Here is a 15,849-nt window from a genome sequence, read left to right as displayed (position 1 = left end):
AGTTTTTGCACTTCTTTTGGCTTGTCAACCTTCTCAGGTTTGAATTGTCCTTAGGTCTCCAAGGACATGCCGGCCTTCGACCCGGGAGGAGGCCTGTGCCTGGCAGGTGGTGTCCCTGGCACGAGGTGGCCCCTAGCCTTGGGAACTGGCGGGGCTCCGGGCCTTTGGGCTCCCGGCGAGTGCCCGGCATGGCGCTCTGTACCTCGGCTTGGGTGTGAGGAGAGTCTGACCTGCTGTGCAAAGCCCCCGGGCCTGCGTGGTGGGGCCCCGGCCGAGGAGCAGTGAGGGGTTTGGAGGCTGCACCGGGCTGTCCTGGAGGCTGGTGGTGGTTAGGCCGAGTGGCGCCCTACTTCTCCTGAGAAGGGCCGAGAGAGCTGTGAGGCCTGACTCGGGTCTGCAGGGGGAGGGAGGGTTAGCTCGGAGCTGGCCCCTGGCCCAGCTCTCCTCCGCAGAGACCCAGGTGCAGGGCGCCCCGCCAGCCACTCGTCCGCCCAGGCTCCCTGAAAGAGCAGCCTGCAGCGACCCAGGCCCCGGGACCTGGTGGATGGGGTGCCTGAACATGCATCAGGGTTCAGTTTAGGGGTGTGTATTTATTGTTTATCATTTACCTATGTGTGTTTATATTCAGGATAAGGGTTGCTTTTAGGGAGGGAGAGGATGGAATTGGGGGTGTATGCAGAGTGGTGATGATTTATTTTATAAAAGAGACATTGAAACAACGTAGCAAAATACTAGATAATGAAAAGCTGGATATTCATTACGTTATTCTTTATAATACTGTTACATTTAAAATATTTTATCATAATGGCCAAAAGGGTTTTCTTCAATCGCCAAGTCTTTGACTGTGGTGGGCGACCAGGCTCTGAGAAGACTGCAGACGGGTCTGGGGTGGCACCTGTCCTGGTTCCTGACCACAGGGGCTCAGACACGGGCTGTGCGCGGAGTGTCCATGGGTCGTCCCCCGCCCCCCGCTCAGCAGTGCCCACGATTGCTTTCCTAGGGCACAGTCACCAGCACCACCACCTGCATCCAGCTGCACAAAAAGGCTGAGAGAGTGGCCGCTGCTCTGATGGAGAAGGCCAGGCTGACCACCGGGGCCCACGTGGCCCTGGTCTACCCCCCAGGTGAGGACCCTGCCAGCCTGCCCTCTGCCCGTGCCCACCCTGCGCTCCCGTCACGCGTGCCTGCACCCCTGTGAGCACTTGAATGTAATTGTGAGTCCACTCTTGCCTGTCTTAGTGCAGCCTTTCCTTTCTGTTTGCTTTTTTCATCTGGCTGTTCTTCCCGCATCTCTCCCCTCTGTTTTATTGCTAGAAAGCAAACACCCTTGTAACCACCAACCAGGTCAAGAAATGGATCTTTGCTTTTCCTGTCCCAGCCACCTCCTCCATCCTCCAAAAGTAGCCTCTGTCCTGACCTCTGTGGTCACCACTTCTTCCATTTCTTTATAGTTTGATCACCCAGATGAGCGTCCTAGCCATCACAGTTTAGTCTGCCAATTTTCTTTAAATCTGATATGTGTTTAAGTTTCCTTTAACCTGCAGGCTGCCCCCGTCCGACTCTTCTGTGGCCCTGGAGCATCCCTGCCGTCTGGAGTGGCTCCGTGTGGGCCGGGCGGCCGCTCCTGGGCTCCCACAGGGAACCCCGGGTCAGACTCGGGCTTGCTTCCCTCGCAAGACCCTAAGCGCTGTCGGGCTATTTCTTTCTTTTGCAGAATTAGCGCACTTGGCAGCCAATGACATTCTCTGTCCCGCATTCATTAACGCTTTAAGGGTCACTAAACGGTGGTGTTCTAACTCTGTCCTTTCTTTTTCACTTGTCAGCCATAAACTATAAACAGACACTTCCCCTCCTCGTTAGTATCTGGTCACCCAGTGGTAGAATTCAGCTGTGAAAGGTAGAGTAAGTGTTGCTTCTCTCCTTCTATCAGTAAAATGAATTCTGTTTCTTGTCGCACTCTAGTGGGAGCTACTCCCACGTCCTCGGGTGTGACCTCCCGTCCTGATGCCTCCTGCTGTCTGCTGGGACCAGGTGCCCTGGCCAGTTCTCCGTGGAGCCTGGTGTTCACAGCACCAGTCTGGGCCAGGGGCTCGTCCCTCCTGGGCTGGCCGCTGGCCGTTGGCCCTTTCCTTGAACAGAGCTCTGATTTAAAATGAGTATAATAATTATATCTCGGAGACAGGCAGTGCCTCATGAGTTCATACTGTTGTACCCGATCAGATTCAGGGTTACAGGGTTTTACTGAACCCTTCTTAACGTTCTGTCTGCTTTATGCCTGTGTCTCCCTTCTTCCCTACTGAGAATCCTGATTCTCCAGGATGGGAGGCGATAGAATTCAAATATCCCAAGATCACTCACTTGCTTTATCCTGTGTCACAAGCAGCACCCCCAAAATAACGGTAGTAATACGTGACCACCTGTGTGATTTTTGAAAGCAGCTTAAATATTTTCACACGTGCTTTCTCCACCCGTTTTCCCTGTAGCTGTGCTCTCTGTGTCGCCGGGGCGGGCGAGGCTGGGGGCCTGCAAAGCCGGCCTCTCCTCACCCTCAGTCCACTGGTGACTGCATTCAGTCTCTTTCTGCCACGCTGGTTCTCTAATTGGTTTCTCAGGAAGGGTTCATGGGAACAGTATCCCCTGAGTTCTTGCTTGTTGGTAACAGTCTGTACACTGCGCAATGAAAGTTGTTTTTACTAGATTAAAAAAATCCCTGACTCACATTTTCTTTTCTTGAGCCTCTCAAATATGTGTCCATTTTCTCCTGGCCTTAAGCATCAAGTCTGACGATAATCTAATTTTCTTTCTCTTATTAGTCACCGGCTGTTTTGCTCTAGGTGCCAAAAGGACATTTTTTTTCCCTTCTTGAAGTCTGGCATATGGTTGTAACATTGATTATTACAGGGCAGCGTTCTCTTACCTAAGGTATCTTTGGAAGGCAGCTACGCTCACCACTATACCATCAATGCCATACAATGTATAAGGTATCTTTAAATAAGAAGCTGCACATCTTTTTTTTTTTTTTTTTATTTCAAGGAAATTTTCTAGAATTGTAGTCTTTTCGCTGTCTCTTCCCTTGCTTTGATTTTCTTCGCATCTCCTTCCTGCTCCCATGGCCCACGTGTTAGGTCTTCTCTGTCGCTTTTCCCAGGAGTGTCTCCGTTGAGTTTCCAGTCTCCTCCTCTTCGTGGTTTCTGTGTCCGTTGTCTTGTTTGCTCTTGGGCTCCTTCTAGTTCCATCTTCGTTTCTGAAATGATTTTTTATAGTTTCTACTTCTTTCCTCACTTCTTTTTTCTAGTTCTGATTTTGGTTATTCGTTCGTATCCTGCATCATTTTCTTAATGCATTTTAGTGCATGTTAAAATGGGCTGCAGTTCTTATCTGCTGTCTTTGTCTGGACAGATGACGATCTGCCCCGATTCTTTTCCTTGTACCTGTGTGGGACTTGCCCCCCCGGCCACCCGCACGGAACCCCCCTCCTCCCGCCTCCTTCTGTGCCCCGCACCCTGAGCCCCGAGCCCCACTCCGTGGGCCTCTCTGTGTTGGGCTGGATTGCTGGGCCCAAACCCTCATGGCTGCTCATTGGCACCGGTGAGTGGGTGAACGGTTTCCGTCCCTCGCCCTGCTCTCTGATCAGACCCACAGTCGTGGGAACAAGATGCCTGCGCCTCCCCAGTCGGGACGTCTGGGCCTCCTGGGGGCTCCCAGTCCTCCCTGCTCCCTCCGGGGCCACCTGGCTCCTGTGGGATCCCCTCACTCTGCCCAGTGCGGCCCCTACAGCCCCTCCTCACCGTCGGCTCCGTCTCACCCGCTCGGCGCCCGCTCTGCCTCTCCTGGCTTGTCTTGGGGTCTTGGTTCTGGGAGTTTGCTGCTTGGCTGTTAGGGGATGTTTTTCTCCTGCGTCTGGCGCACGGGTGGTGGGCACTCGGAAGACCTTTCCCTTTCCCTTTCCCTGGCGGCCTGGGCCTTAGCTGGAACAGGAATCACAGGTTTCTCTGGCTTGGTGGGTGCTTCGCCAGGGTTGTAGGTGGTTTTCTTTTTTCCCCCCGTTATAAGTCTGTTGTTGTTTTGCCTGGAAGCTTGTTGGTTCTAGCTCAGGGATTTTTCTGGGAAATGCCTGGGTCTAGGTCCTCTCTCACTTCTTGCCCACTTAATCTTCATCTCAGGGAAATGTTCTTTTTCCTTGCTGCCTTTTCTCCCTCTTTTTCATGCTTCTGGAACTCCTGACTCAGGTTCTGGGTACCGTCTCTTTTCAGCGCGTCTGGCAGGACACGACTTGTACTGGGCGCTTTCTCTCTGCCTGTGGGACCTGGGGGCCTCTTCCCAGGGGGCTGCCGTGGAGTGCTCCCTGCCCGCCAGCCAGGGCGAGCTGGCGGCCCGGCTTCTTTCTTGACACGGATGCGTGCTGGCTTGGATGCTCCAGAACTCCCACTGGCATTACAATTATTCTGCTCTTTCCGGTCCCGGGAACGTGCGGTCATTTTTCTCCAGGACTGATTGCAGCTCCCACTCTTCTCGTCTCCCTGGGCTCAGCGTGAGGCAAACATCACCCCGGCCGAGATGAGGCAGGGACGCAGCCGCTCGGGAGCCCCGGCCATCACCGTCCACGCCAGGCCGAGAGCCTGGGAGGACCACAGCCATTCTGGGGCTCAGGGCTGCAGCTGCAGGCGTGCAGCGTGAGGACATGCTGGGGGTGAGGGACGCTGAAGTAACAGGAGAATAGGAGAAAAGACGGAAGGAGGCCCGACGCCTCTCTCCCTTTGGGGCATGTTTGACACTGTTTATAAAAAATTTTTAGTGAATAAAGGAAAATGCTTGGTGAAGTACTGAATTTACGACCTTACCAGCAGGTGGAGAGTATAATTAATAGCTGGAGGGCAGATCCCACCCTGCTTGAAGGCTGGGAATGGGTGCAGGTGTTTTGCAGATGCACACCGGGGTGTGTGTGTGTGTGTGCGCGCGCGCGTGCGTGTCGTGCATTTCCTGATTTCCTGCGAGGGGCCAGGCCTTTCTCCTCAGGGGTGTGTGGCCCTGGGGTGACTCTCTGGGAGCTGCGGACAGGTGGGGTGCGGGCAGGCACAGGGCTGCCCCGCATGTTCGCCTGGTGATGCCAGGACAAGAGGAGACGCACACGCAGGGACGGCAGGAGCTGCGTGAGCTCGTGGAAGTGAGTTGCTGACGGCGCTTTCTTGTGTTCAGCTTGGTGATACCTTTGTGGCGCGCTGGGCAGAGTGGCCCTGCGGGGTGCGAGGACGCGCGCCCGCGTGTCGGCCTGCCCGCTGGCTCTGTCTCCTGAGCTGCCCACAAGCGCAGCGCAGATGGGTGGTCCCCAGTGGGTGGGCTCAGGCCCGTAAAGATGACCGTGCTGAGCACCCCTGGCCCTGATGGAGCGTCGTGAGCTTGTAATCTGCTGAAACCCATGAGCTGGGTTAAACGTTGCATATTTATTTTGACCCTGGAATCAAAACAGCCTGAGACTGGTGTCTTGTAGCCAGATGATGTCAGGCAGGGCCTTGCGATTTGAGGACAGTATCTGGAGGAGTCTCCAGGGTGTGGGACTCAGGTGTTCTCAAGTCGGACTGAGTTCAAGAGGGGAAGATGGGTTTTAAGTGTGGTACAGTTCCCCCCGGTTTTAATTATGGAGAACTTGAAACACATAAAAGAGTTGAAGGAGCAGCGAGTGGTCCCACGTTTCGGCGCGGGGTTGGGAGCGGGGCAGGGACATCCTGGCCCATCCCCGGGGGTGTGGGCCTCCCTGGAGAAGCGGCCAGGCCCCCCACGTCAGGGCGCAGAGGCACGCGAGAGGTGCGGGGCTTCCGGGGTGGGCAGCTCGCCCACCCGCCCGCAGTTCATCCCGACGCACAGGTGGCGGGCAGGGCGCGCTGCTCCGCGTGAGGGGCATGGGCCTCCCGCCCTCCATGGCCTCCTCTGGGCCGTGACTGTGCCCCCCCCCACCTCCTGGCCTCCCCGTGTCTGGGCGGGGGGTGACCTGCAGCAGGGGTAGCCCTCTGTCCCTCCGTAACAGCGCTGTTCGGTGCACACCCTGTTAGTGTGGAGGAGGGTGGTTTTATTCAAGCACAGCAGGTGAGGCCCCTGGTTTTTCTCGTGGATCCACGGCACTGGACGTGGGGAGCCGCCTTTGACCCGCTGATGCCCTCTGACCATGTGTCTCCCCAGGGGTGGACCTCATTGCCGCCTTCTACGGCTGCCTGTACTGCGGCTGCGTGCCCGTCACTGTGCGGCCCCCGCACCCCCAGAACCTCACCACCACACTTCCCACCGTCAAGATGATCGTGGAGGTAGGCAGGCACCACGGCCAGCAGGGCGGACCTGACCGTGGGCCCGTGTGCAGTTTGCTCCCAGGCACCGAGTCTCACTTGTGCCTTCAACCCCTGTGCCCTGCAGGTCAGCAAGTCTGCGTGCGTACTCACGACGCAGGCCATCACGCGGCTGCTCAAGTCCAAAGAAGCACTGGCCGCCGTGGACGTCAGGACCTGGCCGACCATTCTAGACACAGGTGCGCATCCTCGCTGCGCTGGTGCGCTCGCCGGCCCCACCAGGATCAGCCCCCTTTCCTTCCTCTGTTGTAGGGATTGCGTTGTCGCCACGTAAACATAAAGGTGGGCTAAGAGCAGCTTAGCAGCTTCAGTGAATGGTGAGAGGCTACTAACAGGAGCCTCGCCGGCTGGGTGCCTGACAGCCTGTGTCCACCAGCTCGAGCCTAGAGCCGGGCGCGCAGGACGGAGGGCGGCTGGTGGGGAGCGGAGGTCCTTCCAAGGCCCGGCGCCTGTGGACGAGCTCCTCTCACTGCCTTTCATGACCACGCAGCCGTTGGCAGTTGTGGGGACATAGACGGTGCCACAGCACACACACACCCGTCCTGGGTCCCCTTCATGGATGCGTGCTCCCACGCCCCAGAAGATGCTTGTGGGCCCCTCTGTCTTGGCCTGCTGGGTCAGCCATCAAGACACCCCAAACCAGCAGCACCCTGCAGGCTCCATCGGTAACTCGAGGCGCATGGCCACATGGGTGCCAGCTGGCAAGCAGAGAAGGGTCCCTCCTTCCCCGTCGCGCCTGGTGGGTAGAGGTGCCTGTCCTTGCCCACCAGGGCACTGCCCACGAGAGGAAGTCAGGGACCGTGTTGTCAGTGGCCACCTGCCTGATACCAGCAACAGGCACGGGGAGCTGGTCCAGGGCGGCTGGCGGGGCGCCCAGGGGTGGGCCCGGGAGCAGATGGGCACCGGGGAGTCCCATCACCTCACCCGCTCCCTGCCTTCGCCTCGCCTCGCCTCGCCTCACCTGTGTGCGGTCAGTGCTGTGCCCACTTCACGGTCCTGAAGGAATGCGATGAAGCACCCAGAGCCCTGGGGGCCCATCCTTAGCACTCACTATGCACAGAAATGTCGGTAATCCTGGCTCCATCACAGGCTCTGGGACCCTGGCCAAGTCCCCGCTCCTCTGAGCTTTCCTGTGGGGCTCTCTCGGCCCATCTCCAGCCCTCCGTGTCCACCTCGTCCCGTCCCCATCACCACATGCTCAGCGTGGTTGGCGAGGGTCCGTTCCACGTGACCTTCCCTGCGTACACACGCGGCCTGCTCTCCCGCAGCCTGACTTCTGCTCTGAGCTCCCCAGCTCCCCAGGTGCGTCCTGCCTCCTCTCTCTCCACGAGAGCCTGAGCTAGCATCCACGCCACCCGTGTCTCCTGACCGACAGATGACATACCCAAGAAGAAGGTGGCCAGCATCTTCAGGCCCCCGTCCCCAGACGTGCTCGCATACTTGGACTTCAGCGTGTCGACCACGGGGATCCTGGCGGGTGTGAAGGTGGGTCCTCTGGCTGGAGCTCCCCTCCACTCCGGCCCCTGACACAGTGGGTGGGCAAAGGGCAGAGAGGTGTTGGCTGCAGGTCTGTGCAGGCCCTTCCTCCTCCCAGAGCTTAAAGCAGCAGTTTTGCTCCTTAAAGTTTGTGTTAAATACCAATAAACCCGCACATTAGGTTAGCCTGAGAGTAATGCGTATTTTGATGTTTTATGGTAACGTCTGAACTCTCTGATTCATGACTCTCTGGCCTCGAGGACCAGGTGGCTTGGATGAGTCTGTCACGTTAGCAGGCACCAGACGCTCCATTAAAATCCTTTATTACCCTGAACGCTCGCCTAGAAGATTCCCAGCGTGCCATTCCTGGGTACTGACTGGCGTATGTGGGATTGGGCCAGCCACCCTTTCAGGAAGTGAAGGTGTCCGGCTGCTGTGGGCGGCAGGCACTGCCGTCAGCCCTCCCTCTTCCCTCACGTCACTGAGCAGAGCTTTCCTTTCACTCCTTAAGATGTCGCACGCAGCCACCAGCGCCCTGTGCCGCTCCATCAAGCTGCAGTGTGAGCTGTACCCCTCCAGGCAGATCGCCATCTGCCTCGACCCCTACTGTGGCCTCGGCTTTGCCCTGTGGTGTCTGTGCAGGTGAGTGTGCAGGTAGAGTGTGCAGGTGAGTGGAGGGTGAGTGTGCAGGTGAGTGTGCGGGTAGAATCCCCCCACTCCTTACCCCACCCCCGGCTGAATTGCTTCTTTAGACGCCCCCTTTCTAAGGTACATTTTTGATGCCCACCTAGCGGAGGATACACGTGTGAGTGGGTTGGTTTGTGTGGGTGTTGGGTGGGTTGGAGTTCGGGTCTGAAATTGAGTAAAAGAGTAAAAATGCCTTTTTATTAAGTGCACACTCTCCATTACTACTAATTCCATCCAGAACAGGGAAGTAGGAACCCATCTTTGTAAGCAGAACCCCGTCCCTGCCGGCTGGGCCGTCCCTGACAGCGACCCTGGATCCTTGAGTGCTGGTGGCGGGACCTGCGCCCCCAAGTTTTCTACTGAAAGCCCCACTCGGCCAGAGCAGAAAGGGTGGGCCCTGCCGGGAAGGGCAGTGTCCTTGAGGGGAGAGGCGCCTGCACACGTGCTGACCCCGCCCCTGTCGCTGTCACAGCGTCTACTCGGGACACCAGTCGGTGCTGGTGCCCCCGCCGGAGCTGGAGGCCAACGCGTCCCTGTGGCTGTGGGCTGTCAGCCAGTACAAGGCCCGCGTCACCTTCTGCTCCTACTCGGTGATGGAGACGTGCGCCCGCGGCCTGGGCGCGCAGACGGCGGTGCTCAGGGTGCGTGCCGGCCGGGCCTGGAGGGACCCCCGGACCTCTCCCAGCGACTGAAAACCCTCCCGGGGCGCCCCGCCCCCTGCTGCGAGCTCCCCCCCACACTCCGACACACACCCGTGGTGCACCTCCTGGGAGGAGAGTGGGGTGGGCGCAGGGCAGGGTGGGTCCGACCCTGGGTCGGAGCGCACCGCAGGGTCTCCGAGGCCTCAGGGGCCGGGGCCAGAGGGCGGAGCGGGGGAGACGGAACCGAGGAGGCGGGGCTCGAGCAGCTTGGCCTTTACGCTCAGACCCGGCCGTGTGCGCCCACTCCTCCCACAGATGAAGGGCGTGAACCTGTCGTGCGTGCGCACCTGCATGGTGGTGGCCGAGGAGCGGCCCAGGATCGCGCTCACACAGTCCTTCTCCAAGCTGTTCAGGGACCTGGGCCTGCCCGCGCGCGCCGTGAGCACCACATTCGGCTGCAGGGTCAACGTGGCCATCTGCCTGCAGGTAGGCGGCAGGGCTTCCCGCTGGGCGCCAAGTGCACGCGCTGCGCTTCTCCGCCCTCCTTGGGTCCTTTCCTGTCCCCCCAGCCTTTGATGTTGCGTTTTCCAAATAGCACATTAGCTTTGAGAGCTGAGCATTTTACTTTAAAAGAGATTCTGTTCTTGATGAACAAAGACTTATTTGGAAAAATTAAAATTGTTTGGAACGGTGACTATCGTCTGGAAGAGTTTCTCAGTTGGATGTGGCGCGCGGTTAATATTCTAAAGAGAGAGGAAGCTAATTGGTTTTAAGACGTCTAGCAATTTTACATGGAAACATTAACGAGTGTGATCGTTTATATTGCCCGGAATTCATTTTTGGAACATTAACATATTTTACTTATTAAAAGGAAACAAAGTTTCAGAACAGCTAACTATAGTGCAGTGCTGTTTACTGCTTCTTCAGGTGACTCTGGCTGTTTTCCAGATTTCCTACTAGTACCTCAGTCCCACTTCTTTCTAAACCACGTTGCATGCTCACGCACCCACGTTCAGGAGTTGTTGGGAGGAAAGGCCTCAGGGGAACCACAGTTCCTCATCCCGAGCCCGTACTGGCCAGTGCCTGCCGGACACAGGGAGGGTCTCGACTGCAGAGTCTGGCGTCCTGTTGTCCTGGTGTTCCTGCGACGGCCTCTCCACAATGGAGATGGCTGACCATCTCGCTCGGGGAGACGCCCAGGCCTCGCTCGGACCCTTGCTGAGTGGCAGGAGGAGTAGGGTGGTCCCTCGTGAGGTCCTCCCGTTGTAGGCAGTGTGACTGCACCTCGGCTGCTGGCGCAGGGTTGGTGGCTGTCAGCGCAGCCCTTCTGTCCGCTCAGCGTCTGGCAGCCCGGGCCCTCCTTCCTGGAAACGCGATGGCATCTGTGTTGCTTATCAGCACATGGGCGGCAGAAGTCTTGCTGGGAAGTCCTTGGTTTGCACTCTGAGATGCAGAGATGCACTTTGCTCTCTCTCAGCTGTGTTTCTCACATGCCTGTGCTCTCTGTGTTTCCTGTGGCTTCTCCCTGTCTCCCTCTGCTGGCCTCCTTTGTTTCTGTCAGCCCAACAGGCTGGGAAAGCTGGCTAAGCAGGTACGACCTTGACCTCGACCTCGAGGTGCCTCTGTGCTTCCCATGAGTTCACGTGGCCTCTCGTGAACTCCAGACAAATACGCGTTTCTTCTGCTCACAGTGGATGTTATTTGACATATTACAGAAGCTCCTTTGTAACTGAATTTAAGACAAAAAGTATTTTCAGAAGCATTTAACCTTCATTTTAATAAATTGCCTCTGGAGGAAGGGCTGCGTTTAGTCTCAATGAAAAAATTTCCGTTTTCATTCCAGGGCAGACATAGGTAACTTTGGGATCTTCAGAGAATGATGCCGGGGCGGAGTGTCCGTGTAACTTGACGTTCTTTATCTAATGAAAAGGAACGTGCTGTCCTGTAATCAGGGCCAATGTCAGCTGTCAGATGAGAGGAGAGAGAGTGAGGACGTCATTCTGGCAAATCCCTGGTGGGGCCTCACCGTGCCCAGCCCTCAGAATTAGGTCGGAGCGAGCATGGCGCGTGGAAATGCCCCAAAACCCATAGCGGTGTTTTCTCAGAGACCAGCGGGGATAGAGCTATCAGGACTGAAATGTGAAATTGTTTGACTTGACATCTTCCTTCAGCGTTACGGGAGGTTTCCCTCGGTGGTACCAAGCCTTGTAGATGTTTGCAGGAGGGCAGACTCTTGCTGGGAGCAGAGCAGCTGCCCTCCTGGCCCCACCCCACCCCCCCGGCCGGAGGAGCCGTCCCCCAGCTGCACCCGTGTGGAGGCGATGCCCCTGGAAACCACGGCGTGAGGCCCGAGTGGACATACCTCTGCTGCTCCCCTTGCAGGGCACGGCCGGCCCGGACCCCACGACCGTCTACGTGGACATGAGGGCACTGCGCCACGACAGGTAACAGCACCCGGGCCCCCGGGCAGCCTGGGCCTCCCCTGCGTCCCTGTGTCCTCCCTTCATCAGTCATTCCCGCGACCAGGAAGGGAATGACCTTCCAAGAGTGACCGAGCATTTGACACGTGGCTTTTTATGGGGTAGAAAACAAGTAAGCCCGTCGTTGGGCAGGACAGAGGCATCACGTCAGCAGACATGTCCCGGGGGCCACGGTGTGTACCTGCGGCTCGGGGTCCCTCCCAGCTTTGGAGCTGGGTCCCAGTTCTGGATCCTCAAATGCAGCTTGAGGTAAACCATGGTGGAGCTTCCTAGGGGGCGAGGCCAGCTGGCCAGGGGCCCCCCGAGGACATAGAGCCAGCTCCTGCCCTGAGCAGTGCTTGGTGAGCCACACACCCGAAGACACTGCTCCAAGGTCACAGCAAGGTCCTGATCAAAAGGCTAAAGGCTTGGCTGTTGTCAACGGACTGGCTGTCGCAGTGATAATCAATTTCTGACCACCTTGTGAGTTGCCTTTTTAGAGATTGTTGTCTGTGTAGTAAATTTTATTCTGAAATTTTTCCCTTGTTAATTTTTAGGGTACGTTTGGTGGAACGGGGTTCTCCGCACAGTCTGCCATTGACAGAGTCTGGAAAGGTAGTGCAGGGGACTGGGCCTCCATCCTTACATCGTCCTGGGAGGTACTCGCAGTGAGCACAGGCCCCTGTGGTTGGCCTGGGCTGGGCTGACGTAGAGGCCTCTCCTCGCTGCAAAAACGCACACACACACACACACACACACACACACACACACACGCTAAGTCTTTATGTCTACATCTGAGTTCCAGTTCCAAAAAGGGAGGACCTCAGGTGCAGAGACCTAGAAGGAGCTGCACTGCTGGGTCTTGAGGCCACGGGGCGCCTGTTGCCTTCATGGCGGCCCTGGAGCAGCACACTGGGGCCTGGAAGAACTCAGCCCCTGGCTCAGGTGACAGCCAGGAAGTGGTCCCCACCACGGTGGCAATTTACCATTAAAGCAGTCCAGGCCTGGTGCAATCTCAGGAGCCCAGAGTGGGCTCAGGTGGTGGGGCTGTGAGACCACCTGAGGGCACCCAGGGAAAAACTTTGAGCCACCGTGAGGGGTCAGCAGACATAGAGCCAGGAGAACAGACGTTCTCAGAAGCAGGGGAGGTTCAGAGGAAGGAAGAAGACCCCCAGGAACCCTCAGACAATGTGATGGGGTGGGGAAGGCCTGCGCCCAGCCCCCGGCCTCGGGGCTCCCTCTGCAGCTGCACAACCAAAGGAGGGCTCGGCACAGCCCCTGCTCTGCTCGCGCTCGCCCGAGCGTGCGCCACAGCTGCCTCCAGGGAGACGGCCCGCGGTGAATGCGGGGGAGGAGCAAGTGGGGGCTGTGCACCAGCAGGGGCCGCCCCAGAGGAGGAGCAGAGACCGGAGGAGAAGGCTCAGCTGACGCAAAGGTCCTGGGGCCACGGGGAGGCCTGCGTGGGGGAGCTGCACTGGGGGGAGGGGAGGAGGAGAGAAGGGCGCTCTCGTGGGCAGGTGGGCGTGGGGCCTGGGAAGGAAGGCACAGACCCTGGAGGGGGAGGCGGTGGGCACAGGCCAGGGCTCCCTTCCTGTCCTTCCCCACGCGCACAGAAACGCCCCGTGTGCAGTCCGCATTGTCCTTTCTGCAAACGCAATTCTTAATGCTTTCTGGTGCCTTTTTGTTTCCTATCACATACGGCTCTGCATCCATTTTTGATGGACTTTCCCCCCATATTTCTCTGTTATGATAAATTGGGGCTGACGGACCTGGGTCCTGGAAAGAGCTCTGGCTTCAGGGTTTGGGTGGGCCACACGGTGAGAGGTCGGAGGGTCAGCAGCATCTGGGGAAACAGAACGGTCCCACCAGGGCTGTGGGGACAGCACGAGGAGAGGAGGGTCTGGCGCTGGCCATGGCGACCTCCTGTGACCCCTCGTCCCTTCCTCCACTGCCTGGAGGTCTCCACTGTCACCTCCCGTTTTATACCTGGGGAAACTGAGGACACAGAACAGGTGTCCAGGAGCAGCCAGGTGGTCTGACTTGAGCCCAGTGAGGCCCCGCAGGCCCGGCGGAGGTCCTGGACCCGAGGCACACTCCCCTGGAGTCTTCACGGCCCCTGGTGGGCACGGAGCCGGCACTCAGCAGCTGCCCCACTCTGAGTCTGGGGGCAGGAAGGCCTCTTGGGGGCCAGGTTTCCATCCAGAGCCGGGGGCTCAGGGGGGCCGGTGGGGGGACACGGCCGAGGCATGTGGACCCCCGGCACTCGTGAGCCCTCACAGGGGGCCTCAGAGAAAGACCCCCTCGACCCCTCTTGCCATCCAAAATAGGGTCCATTCTCAGGAACTGGGTGATTTTGCTAAGATTCAGAATTTATTTTTCTCTATTAAAATCTCTTCTGTTAAAATTCAAAGTCAGGTTTAGGTTGGCTCCCGAGCCTGATCAGCCCAGTGTACGTGTCACATCCTTTGGATCAGCTTTGAAGGACGTTGCTTTGGCGCGCTTGAATCAGGAGGGCCGTGCGGCCTCTGACCCGAGCACGGCTCTCCTTCCAGATCCTGCCTGGAGTGAAGGTCATCATTGCGCACACCGAGACCAGAGGGCCCCTTGGAGACTCGCGCCTGGGGGAGGTGAGGCTGCAGAGCCCCGCGCACCCCCGGAGCCGCTCCGTACCCTCCTCGCCTTTCTGCCCCAGGTTCGGGAGTTCTGAACCTTGGGGTCGCATGTGCTTTGGGGAATCTGTCAGAAGCTGTGTGCCTCCCCCAGTGTTTGTGCCCCTGGACCCAGTCCCTGGGTAGGATTTCAGGGTCCTGCCCTTGGGATGAAGCCCCCCACCCCGCTACCCCACTAGCAGAGGGAAACCTTGAGTTGCAGACACTGGGTGGCCTAAGGAGCCTCGCAGGAACCAGCAGCCGTGGAGGAAACAGCTGTCCCTCGAAGAGAAGTTCCTGCGGCCCCCAGTGAGGGACAGCACAGGGCAGACCCCATGGCTAAGAGGGACGGACTTCTCCATCCTGGGGACACGGGGCGGGGTGTCCTCACTGCCCCAGGACACAGGCTGTGCTGGAGTCCTTGGTATGCCTGCGTACAGCTCCTGGTCTAGAGTAACGGGACAGGTGGGACCCAGTACCTGGTGGGACCCAGTACCTGGTGGCAAGTGGAGGCTGGGTGTCCAGGCTGGCCTGTTACAGTGGGAATGGTCTCAGCTCCCAGTTCCGGGCCTGGGGGCCAGCATCCTGCACTGCTGAGGGCAGCACCCAGGGGTGTCCTCACACACTGCCCAGTCCCTGACCAGCTGCGACGAGGGCATGGGTGGGCCCGGGGCTCATGCCGCATCGGCCAGGAAAGGTGTCCCAGTCCCAGGGCTGGGTGTGCTCCGCCTGGGGTCTTCCCCGCGCCATCCCCTTCCTGGCCAGCTGGGCCCAGGCCTGTTAGGGCAGCAGTGGGTCCCAAGACAGTCCTGGCAGGTCTGCCCCAGGCTGGGACCCATGTGGCCGCCCTGTCTCCTCTTTCGGACCCTGCTTTCGGGGGGTACCTAGAGCCTGGTAGTCAGTCGGGAGCCGCCTGTGGGCCCTGGAGGGCCCTGGCTTTAGAAGGGTGCCCTGGGGGCCCGTGACGCTCTGGGCACCGTTAGCCCACGTGCGGGTGGGTCTGCGCCCCGACTCTCGCTGGCCCTGTGTGCATGTGCACGTGCAGGTTCTTTCTTACTGTCAGCTGTGTACATCGCTGTCCTACAGGCGTCTCTCCGGGGTCCGAGGAGGGGAACGGTTCGTCTGAAGGAGGACAGTCACTTGCCTGCTTTCCGTGCCTGTTGTTGTAACTTAGTTCGAGCGCTCTGTCCCCGCCCCTGCCCCCGTGTGCTGTGGCGTTGCTGCTGTGAATCGGCACAGACAGTGCCTGGCACCGTGGCGACTGACCCCCTCGTCCCCTGGGCCCCCAGGTCTGGGTGAGCAGCCCGCACAGCGCCACGGGGTACTACACGGTCTACGGGGAGGAGGGGCTCCACGCCGACCACTTCAGTGCCCGGCTGAGTTTCGGAGACACCCAGACCGTTTGGGCAAGGACGGGCTTCCTGGGCTTCCTCCGAAGGACAGAGCTCACCGACGCCAGCGGAGGTGAGGGGTCCCTGTGCAGCCCCACGCCGGCACCTGAGCCCCGTGCGGGCGGCATCTTGGGGGTCCCCGCTGACTCACCTCGCCCCTTGCTAGGAGCTCCTGTCTCTAGGTGCCCTGACACGGTTTTCTCTGAAAATTA

The 15,849-nt window shown here is 58.7% G+C and overlaps 1 protein-coding gene across 19 annotated transcripts in view; it reads left to right on the top strand.

The window, feature by feature from the left end:
* The window catches only part of DIP2A (disco interacting protein 2 homolog A), a 91,975-nt gene that overhangs the window by 72,823 nt on the left and 3,303 nt on the right, over positions 1-15,849 (top strand). For 13 of the 19 annotated variants that reach the window (XM_082393740.1, XM_082393741.1, XM_082393742.1 and 10 more), the window contains 11 exons: positions 1,001-1,124; positions 6,175-6,296; positions 6,403-6,514; positions 7,711-7,820; positions 8,323-8,453; positions 8,971-9,139; positions 9,455-9,625; positions 11,522-11,583; positions 12,156-12,213; positions 14,151-14,225; positions 15,536-15,710. In XM_082393740.1, the coding sequence (XP_082249866.1) occupies positions 1,001-1,124; positions 6,175-6,296; positions 6,403-6,514; positions 7,711-7,820; positions 8,323-8,453; positions 8,971-9,139; positions 9,455-9,625; positions 11,522-11,583; positions 12,156-12,213; positions 14,151-14,225; positions 15,536-15,710 (1,309 nt within the window). The other 6 variants (XR_014245124.1, XM_082393731.1, XM_082393732.1 and 3 more) reach the window with 6 other exon arrangements.

Source organism: Balaenoptera borealis (assembly GCF_965194805.1).
Source record: "Balaenoptera borealis genome assembly, chromosome: 5".
NCBI lineage: Eukaryota > Metazoa > Chordata > Mammalia > Artiodactyla > Balaenopteridae > Balaenoptera > Balaenoptera borealis.
The sequence above is the reverse complement of the archived record's forward strand: the minus strand, read 5'-3'. Positions and strand labels throughout refer to the sequence as shown.